The sequence below is a fragment of the Gorilla gorilla genome, chromosome 11 (genome assembly GCF_029281585.2).
Source record: "Gorilla gorilla gorilla isolate KB3781 chromosome 11, NHGRI_mGorGor1-v2.1_pri, whole genome shotgun sequence".
In the NCBI taxonomy this organism is placed as follows: Eukaryota; Metazoa; Chordata; class Mammalia; order Primates; family Hominidae; genus Gorilla; species Gorilla gorilla.
The window spans coordinates 87793363-87803558 of record NC_073235.2 but is presented as its reverse complement, the minus strand read 5'-3'; the positions used below and the strand labels follow the sequence as shown (position 1 = coordinate 87803558).

The window sequence follows — 10196 nt, the reverse complement described above, 5'->3', positions numbered from 1 at the left end:
AGATATTCCACGTTCATGGATTGAAAGAATCAATATTATTAAAATGTCCTACTACCCAAAGCAATCTACAGATTCAATGCAATCCCTATCACAATATCAATGACAATTACAGAAATAGAAAAAAAATCTTCAAATTATATGGAACCACAAAAGAACCAGAATACTCAGTTACCCTAAGCAAAAAGAACAAAACTAGAGGAATCATATTACCTGACTTCAAATTATACTACAGAGTTATAGTAACCAAAACAGCATGGTACTGGCATGCAATGAACAGTGTTGGGAAAACTGAATATCCATATGCAGAAGAATGAAACTAGAAGCTTTTCACCATATACAAAAATCAAATCTACGTGAATTAAATGCTTAAACCTAAAATTTCAAACTATAAAGTTACTAAGACAAAACACTGAGGAAGTCTCCAGAACATTGGTCTGGGTAAAGATTTCTTGAGCAATACTCCAAGAGCACAGGTACCAAAGCAAAAATGGACAAATGGGATCATGTCAAGTTAAAAAGCTTCTGCATAGCAAGGGATACAATCAACAAGATGAAGAGATGACTCACAGAATGGGAGAAAATATTTGCTAACTAACCATCAGACAAGGGATTAATAACCCTTGAATATATAAGGAGCTCAAACAACTATATATAAAAAATCTAGTAAACCAATTAAAAAATAGGCAAAATATCTGAGTAAACATTTATCAAAAGAAGACATACAAATTGCAAGTAGTATATAAAAAGATACTCAAAAATCATTGATCATCAGAAAATACAAATCAAAACTACAATGAGGTGTCATCTCACTCCAGTAAAAACGACTTTTATCCAAAAGACAGGCAATAACATATGTGCATGAGGCTGTGAAGAAAAGGGAACCCTAGTACCTTATTGGTGAGAATGTAAATTAGTAAAGGTGCTATGGAGAACAGTATGGAGGTTTATGCATTTCCACATTTGTTGCAGCACTATTTAAAATAGCCAAGATTTGGAAGCAGCCTAAATGACTATCAACAGATGAATGAACAAAGAAAATGTAGTACATATACACAAAATGGAGTACTACTCAGCCATAAAAAGGAATGAGATCTTATCATTTGCAACAACAGAGATGAAACTGGGGGACCTTATGTTATGTAAAATAAGGCAGGCATATAAAGACAAACTTTGCATGTTCTCACTCATCTGTGGGAGAAAAAAATTAAAATATTTGAACTCATGGAGATAGATAATAAAATGATGGTTACCAAGGCTAGGAAGGGTGGTGTCTGTGTGTCAGGGGAGCAGAATTGGGATAATTAATGGGTACAAAAATATAGTAAGGTAGAATGAATAAGATCTAGTATTTGGTAACAAAACAGGTGACTACAGTCAACAATAATTTATTACACATTTTAAAACAACTTGATCTTAAAAAACAGTGGTAAGATAAATGCTTGAAGTGATAGATAACCCATATACTCTACTGTGATCATTACTGATTGTACTCCTGCAACAAAATATATCCTGTATCCCATAAATATATACACTTACTATGTGTCCATAAAAATTAAAACTGAGAATTGTGAAAGAAAATAATATCAGTGAAAATAGAAATAAATATAGAAAGATAAATTACTTGTTAAGGATTTAAAAATACTACCAAATAAATGAAGATAGATTAAGTACATTAAGTAAGAACATTTCTGAATTAATCATCATATGTAGATTGTTGAAATGGTAAATAGTAAAGTGGCAAAATAATTAAATGCATGGAAATATTTATAATGAGTACTAAAGAAGAATATTTAAATACCTTTTAATATTTTAATAAAATCATATACAAAATATATTAACAGACATGTCTTAAAAGAACAACAAATGATCAATAAAAGTAAAAAAAAGCTACTGATCAAAATTATAAAATAAACCAATATTGATTTATTCTTCAAACTATTAGTTTGTTGTATTAAAACAATATTTTAATAGTAAGTGTGTTGTGGTGTTAGTAAACTTAGACTTCCAAAGAAGTATTATTCAGTCATTATTTAGTAATAGTCATATTAATGTTATTAGTTATTATATCATAAAACTCATCAAAGTAATTTTAATTGCAACATGTATATATCAGAGTGTTTAATAGAAAGTGACTTATAAGGCCTTTATAATGCAGATTAATCAAGAGTAACCTCTATATTTGATATATGCTGACCCTGTAATAATTGATAAATTGCATAGTCCATTATTTTCAGTCAAGTGCTTTCAAATATAAGTCAAGGATTTCCTTTCACAAAAAAACTCAGTATTTTATTAGAGAGCTTATGTAACTCACTTCCCTTGGCTTCTGCCAAATCATTATTTTAACTTCAACAACAGTACATTGATCATCTCATTGTATAGATAAATGACAATTGCCAGTCCTCTTAAAACGCCATTTTTCTTTGAACTTATACATTCACATATTTTTCTAAGTCATACATCAAACAAAAAAATTATTCTAATTAGGTCTTCAAAATACTCAAAATGAATACTTCCTTCTTCAGTCTACTTTTCCACTTGTATTTAATGAATAGAAGGTTTAAATTTAACTTATTGTTTTCTAACAGTGTCTTATAAATAGTTTGGGAAAATGAATCGGGGTTAATAGCAAATGCAGTCTTTATAAATCTATATTACCTATTCAAATGTTCTTGAATAATTTCTATACTTATCAGATATTTTATTTTTATCAAGGAATTTGTGGTCAAATGGGAGTTAGTTGGGATATTGATAGGTGTGTACCATATTTGTGAATTTGTTTTTTCCAGCCTGCAAAGCCTACTGCTACCACTGCTTGTGCACTTGCCTAACATCCAGAGGCCTGAGATCCAGCCTGCTGCTGCTATTGCAACTTGCAGTGCTATGCATACCATCCAGCAGCCTAAGAACTGTCTCACCAGTTCACTGCTGCCACTGCCATGCAACCTGGAGGCCCAAATGACACATTCTGGTTTCCCACAGTCACAGCCAGTGCAACTGTATGACACCCTGAGTCCTGAGAATCAGCACACAGCACTCACTGTAGACATCATTGTTGTCCAAAGACTGGTCTGGCTGCCATCCTTATGCCAAGCAAAGCATTGCCATAGCCTAGGCCACTAAGGAACTCACAGACACCACCAGCATTGAATACAGCCACAGAAATTATGTGGAGACTACATTAACACGCCCACCCAGAATCAAAGGCAAAGCAATTTACACCACCAACATTATACATACATCTACAGAAAAAAATATTTTCCTAGGAAAACTAATCCAAAAAACTGTAAGAAGTGACTGTTATACCAGCTGCACAGATAGGAACATAAGGACACAAGAAACATTTAAAAAACAAGAAAACATGACACTTCCAAAGGAATAATAATTCTCCAATAACAGTTCCCAAGGAAAAGAAAATCTATTAAATGCCTGAAGAAATTCAAAATAATTATCTTAGGAAAACACTGAGATTCAAGAGAACACAAATAAACAAACAAAGGTGTCAGCGGGAAAAAAAAAATCCATACCCGAATGAGAAATTTAACAAAGAGTTAGATATCTTAAAAAATAACCAAACGGAAATTCTGGAAGTAAATAATGAAATGAAATAAAAATATATTCAAGGACTTCAACAATAGATAAGATGAAGCAGAAGAAAAAATTTGTGAACGCAAAGATAAAGTTTTTGAAAGAACCCAGCCAGAAAATTAATAAATAAAGTACAAAAAAGAATGGAGGGAGGAGGCAAGGTTAGGACGTCCTCCTTCTCTCTCTCTTGCTCCCACTCTCACCATGTGATGCACCTACTCCCTTTTCACCTTCAACCATGATCAGAAGATTCCTGAGGCCCTCATCAGGAGCAGATGCCAGTGTCATGCTTATACAACCTGCAGAACCATGAGCCAATTAAAACTCTCTTATTTATAAATTACCCAGTGCCTGATACTCCCTCATAGCAATGAAAACTGACTAACACACATACCAAGATTTAAAGAAGAAATAAAAAATCTAAACAGATCAATATTAAGTACCAGAGTGAATCAGTGATAAAGTCTCCCAACAAATAAAAACCCAGGACCTGACAGTCTTACTGCTGAATTCTACCAAACTTTTAAAGAAGAACTAGTGTCACTTTTTCTCAAACTAGTCCCTAAAAAATTGAAGAGGAAGTTTTCTAGCCAATTCAATGAGGCCAGAATTACCCTGATATCAAAATCAGACAAGGATACAATGAGAAAAGAAAACTACAAGGAAATATTCCTGATGAACATAGAAGCAAAAATCTTTAACAAAATATTAACAAAGGAAATACAAGAACACATGAAAAAGATAATACACCATGATCAAGTGAAAGGATGCCCAGGCTTGTTCCCAGCATCTTAAACTATGCTCTGTCTTTCCTTATAGCAGGCAATCTAATATTGTTTGCAGACTTAGAAGGTAGAATGGTTGGCTTAAAAAAGTTTTTCTCTACTACTTCCTAAAATGGTAATCTGTGGAAAATTTCTCAACCTCTCTAAAGCCTCAATTTCCTTATCTTTAAAACCTAAATATAAACAACACATTTACTATCTCTTTTATTTTCACCATAACATTAATATTCAGTGCTTAGCACAGAGCCTGGCTACTAGTAATAGCTGTTAAGAGTTATCATTTTTCTTGTTTAGTTTGTAAGTTTTTTTTTTTTTTAGGTCTTATTGATTTGCCCTACTAAAAGCAAAGCTGACCACAACAAAAATATTAAGAGAAAACTCATCTATGGGAGAAGCATGAGAGACAGTGGTGCCTATCTACCAGCATGCATGAATGGAACTTTGCAAATGATAAATCTATTGAATATAAGATGTCCATGCTATTGGATTCTTAATCAGTTTTGACAACAACAATTCTCCAGAACAAGAAACAGAATGCAGTAGAATTAAGAAGAAACCATCTATTTCTCATTCAGATTTAAAATGCCTTTCATTGCCTTGAGGGTCACCACATTCTATATTATTATATACATGTGCATACATAGAAACATGCATATATCACACCAGAAGGTGGCATTTCAAAATACACACAGATTTCATTTTTACAGTATTAATAAATTATTATTTTAGTATATAGTGTATAGCCTGCTACCAGAAACCAGTATGAAAAGATTTGCAAAAGAAGAATCAATCAGTCAAATTCTCCTCACGTGTATTCCTTACAGATTGTATGTATTATTGTAGTTGCTATTGTTGTTGCTATGGAGGAAGATAAAATGGTAATAAGAATTTATAATTAATGCAGAATTACAAGCTTCATGTTAGGGCTACTATAGGCTTCTATGAATCCGTATGCCATAAGTTTAATATATAAATTATAACTTTATGTAAGACTTAGAGAGATAAAGAATGGAGGTAAGAAAGCATGTAATGATTCTGGAACATAATGTAATAAATTTCAGTTTTAAGTGGTGATAGCATGGCAGGTGTTTACAGCAAATTCATACAACAATTAAAGAATGATCAAAAATTTATTTTGATACATATTTTGAAAGTAAACTTCAAGGGCACCGAAAAGTCATTTTTAAAAGTCTGGTTTTAATCCTAAATTAATGGGGGTCATTGCAGTATTTTAACATTTAAGTGATTAAAATTTTTGAAATGGGTGTGTGTAATTATTTCTTAATCCTAACGTTTACTTTTTAAAAATTAGAATGAATTTACAAAAAAACATGGAAGAAGATGTACTAGTAACAGTGAACATAAACAAATCCTTCAAGTTTTGTTACAGGAAAGACAAATACCACATGTTTTCACTCACGTGAGAGCTAAAAAAGTAGATCTTATGAACGGAGAGAGTAGATTGGTGGTTACCAGTGGCAGGAAAGGGTAGAGGAGAGGATAAAGAGAAGTTGATTAATGGGTATAAAAACACAGTTTGATAAGGCCAGGCGCGGTGGCTCACACCTTTAATCCTAGCACTTTGGGAGGCCAAGGCAGGCAGATCACGAGGTCAGGAGATCAAGACCATTCTGGCAAACATGGTGAAACCCCATCTCTACTAAAAATACAAAAAATTAGCAGGGTGTGGTGGCACGCGCCTGTAGTTCCAGCTACTCGGGAGGCTGAAGCAGGAGAATTGTTTGAACCCGGAAAGTGGAGGTTGTAGGGAGCCAGGATCGGGCCACCACGCTCCAGCCTGGGTGACAGAGCGAGACTCTGTCTCAAAAAAAAAAAAAAAATACAGTTTGATAGAAAAAATAAGACTGAGTGTTTGATAGATGAGTAGGGTGACTATAGTTTACAATAACTTATTGTATATTTCAAAATAGCTAGAAGATAATAATTAGAATGTTCTTAGCCTTTAAAAAAAGACAAATATTAAAGTGATGGAATCCCAACAACACTGATTTGATCTTTAAATATTATATAAATGTGTGCTACATTATCAGATATACTGTGAAAATATGTACATTTGTTATGTATCAATAAATTATTTTCCAATGTTTTTGTTACACAAAAGAGCAGAAAAAAAGGAAGCTGTATGTAAAGAGTGGTGGGATTAAGAAAGTTAGAGTAAATATACTAACTCTCAAGATCACCCTTAGAGACTGTTATGTGAAGAGCCAAGTAGAAGAATCTGAAGCTTCCTCTTCACCAAAATTTAAGTCAAAAGTTTATCAGATTCTAGGAGTGAGACTGAGGGAGGGACAGAGGCAAATCACAAATACTACCATCAGTGTTAAAGATGTCAAATCCTCAAGGGTAACGATTCCTAGAGCTTTCTTATTTAAAATCCAGTTTTACCAGTGCAGAAAAATTAGATCAGTCTTAGAGAATGACAGTATATTATCAGTGATTATAGCTAATGTTCAGTTGGTCTTTCAGTGGTGTTCAATCTAGCCAATGCACTTTTTTGGTATTTTGAAATCTGAGAATGTGAGAAATAGTATTGAAACTAGCTAATCCAGTGATTCTACTGTATCACCTGTCTCAGCTTTATGTAGTCTCTCCTGCTTTTGTAGGCATCATATATGGAGAGGGCTTTTCTTTCCCAATTATTAATGCAAAAGGATAACAGCTTTATCTGATGCTTGTTACAAGAGAAGGCTACCTAGTTTCCAGGCTGCACTGTAAATATTTCTGTCACATTGCCAGAAAGCAAGTTGAAATTAGTTGTGGTTGATCTCACTACTGTATACAGCCTGTGTCAAACACCAAATAATCCCAACGTAAGCTCCTATGTTTGGGGGCAAAATAATGCCCTCTTTACCAATTTACTGCTCCTCATCTGAGGGATAGTTCTTGCTTCTGGCTCCACTTGATCAACAAAGATGTGATTATGGAACCTCAGGTAACCACATTTCAAGCTTTTCGTTATAAACTAATGCATTCTTAATACCAAGCTACAAAGTAAGATATACAAGCAGATTATGTCAGCACAAAGGACCAAGCCAAGAGAATGTATACAAACATTTCGATTAGCTATTGGCAAGTCTGTTACATGACTACCAATTTTTCAACATTTATCCCTAGTCACATGGAATATTCCCACTATGAATATCTGTTGGAGGAAAAATAAATTGAAGCCTAGCTCGAAGAGAGTTGTGTAAACATGATGGCATACTTCAGATATGAAGAGATGTGGAAGTGTGACAATGCCATAGCTATTGGACAATAAAACAGGAACATTATTAGTACCAACTAGAAACTCCTAGCAGAACTATAAAAACAACAGCAATGTTTGCCTATTTTTTTCCAAAATGTGAAAATAAAAATATACTTGACTTATCTTACGTACGAGAGAACTGAGTTTCAAAGCAACCAAGAGTCTTACCAAGGTTATTTAGCTAGCAACTAGAGTCTGGTTTCGTGACATTTAACCAACTGGGTTTTGGAATACCGTGTCAACACTGAGAAGGATGAACTGATATCAAATATCTTGCGTATGTTTCCGAGGGTGGTTTACCGGATGGTGGTCTGCTACAACTCAGCCATTTATTTTGGTCTGTTTTTTCAGTGAGTCAAGGTCTCTTAAGTCTCCAAGCTAAACAGGAGTACTGCCTGAAGCCAGAATGCATCGAAGCGGCTGCTGCCATCTTAAGTAAAGTAAATCTGTCTGTGGATCCTTGTGATAATTTCTTCCGGTTCGCTTGTGATGGCTGGATAAGCAATAATCCAATTCCCGAAGATATGCCAAGCTATGGGGTTTATCCTTGGCTGAGACATAATGTTGACCTCAAGTTGAAGGAACTTTTGGAGAAATCAATCAGTAGAAGGCGGGACACCGAAGCCATACAGAAAGCGAAAATCCTTTATTCATCCTGCATGAATGAGAAAGCGATTGAAAAAGCAGATGCCAAGCCACTGCTACACATCCTACGGCATTCACCTTTCCGCTGGCCTGTGCTTGAATCTAATATTGGCCCTGAAGGGGTTTGGTCAGAGAGAAAGTTCAGCCTACTGCAGACACTTGCAACGTTTCGTGGTCAATACAGCAATTCTGTGTTCATCCGTTTGTATGTGTCCCCTGATGACAAAGCATCCAATGAACATATCTTGAAGCTGGACCAAGCAACACTCTCCCTGGCCGTGAGGGAAGACTACCTTGATAACAGTACAGAAGCCAAGTCTTATCGGGATGCCCTTTACAAGTTCATGGTGGATACTGCCATGCTTTTAGGAGCTAACAGTTCCAGAGCAGAGCATGACATGAAGTCAGTGCTCAGATTGGAAATTAAGATAGCTGAGATAATGATTCCACATGAAAACCGAACCAGCGAGGCCATGTACAACAAAATGAACATTTCTGAACTGAGTGCTATGATTCCCCAGTTCGACTGGCTGGGCTACATCAAGAAGGTCATTTACACCAGACTCTACCCCCATCTGAAAGACATCAGCCCCTCCGAGAATGTGGTGGTCCGCGTCCCGCAGTACTTTAAAGATTTGTTTAGGATATTAGGGTCTGAGAGAAAGAAGACCATTGCCAACTATTTGGTGTGGAGAATGGTTTATTCCAGAATTCCAAACCTTAGCAGGCGCTTTCAGTATAGATGGCTGGAATTCTCAAGGGTAATCCAGGGGACCACAACTTTGCTGCCTCAATGGGACAAATGTGTAAACTTTATTGAAAGTGCCCTCCCTTATGTTGTTGGAAAGATGTTTGTAGATGTGTACTTCCAGAAAGATAAGAAGGAAATGATGGAGGAATTGATTGAGGGCGTTCGCTGGGCCTTTATTGACATGCTAGAGAAAGAAAATGAGTGGATGGATGCAGGAACGAAAAGGAAAGCCAAAGAAAAGGTGAGAGCTGTTTTGGCAAAAGTTGGCTATCCAGAGTTTATAATGAATGATACTCATGTTAATGAAGACCTCAAAGCCATCAAGTTTTCAGAAGCCGACTACTTTGGCAACGTCCTACAAACTCGCAAGTATTTAGCACAGTCTGATTTCTTCTGGCTAAGAAAAGCCGTTCCAAAAACAGAGTGGTTTACAAATCCAACGACTGTCAATGCCTTCTACAGTGCATCCACCAACCAGATCCGATTTCCAGCAGGAGAGCTCCAGAAGCCTTTCTTTTGGGGAACAGAATATCCTCGATCTCTGAGTTATGGTGCTATAGGAGTAATTGTCGGACATGAATTTACACATGGATTTGATAATAATGGTAGAAAATATGATAAAAATGGAAACCTGGATCCTTGGTGGTCTACTGAATCAGAAGAAAAGTTTAAGGAAAAAACAAAATGCATGATTAACCAGTATAGCAACTATTATTGGAAGAAAGCTGGCTTAAATGTCAAGGGGAAGAGGACCCTGGGAGAAAATATTGCTGATAATGGAGGCCTGCGGGAAGCTTTTAGGGCTTACAGGAAATGGATAAATGACAGAAGGCAGGGACTTGAGGAGCCTCTTCTACCAGGCATCACATTCACCAACAACCAGCTCTTCTTCCTGAGTTATGCTCATGTGAGTAGACTGAGGAAGGGGCATCGGGGATGAGATGCAGGACTTGAGTTTGCTCCCTTGATCAAAGATTTCAAACAAAAGTTTAATGGCATGACTTTGATTTTCAGCAAAAATTTTATCTTGATTATTTTCAGGGTAAATCTCACCTTCTTAATGTTCTGTAGTATATAATTAATTAACTGATTGAATCAAGGTTTATTGGTATTTTTTAAATCAAATGGGTTAGCAGCCCTGTGGTAATTCATTTGATAG

General features: G+C 35.6%; 1 protein-coding gene across 1 annotated transcript; it reads left to right on the top strand.

The window, feature by feature from the left end:
- Positions 1–8135: 8135 nt before the first annotated feature.
- LOC109025241 (phosphate-regulating neutral endopeptidase PHEX) lies at positions 8136–9977 on the top strand. The gene has a single exon (XM_019020337.4). It carries the CDS (start codon positions 8166–8168, stop codon positions 9975–9977), a length of 1812 nt encoding a protein of 603 aa, XP_018875882.3. The 5' UTR covers positions 8136–8165.
- The last annotated feature ends 219 nt before the right edge of the window (positions 9978–10196 follow it).

Coding starts and splice junctions, on each gene's coding strand:
- LOC109025241 (XM_019020337.4), top strand. CDS start 8,166: ATGCCAAGCTATGGGGTTTATCCTTGGCTGAGACATAATGTTGACCTC.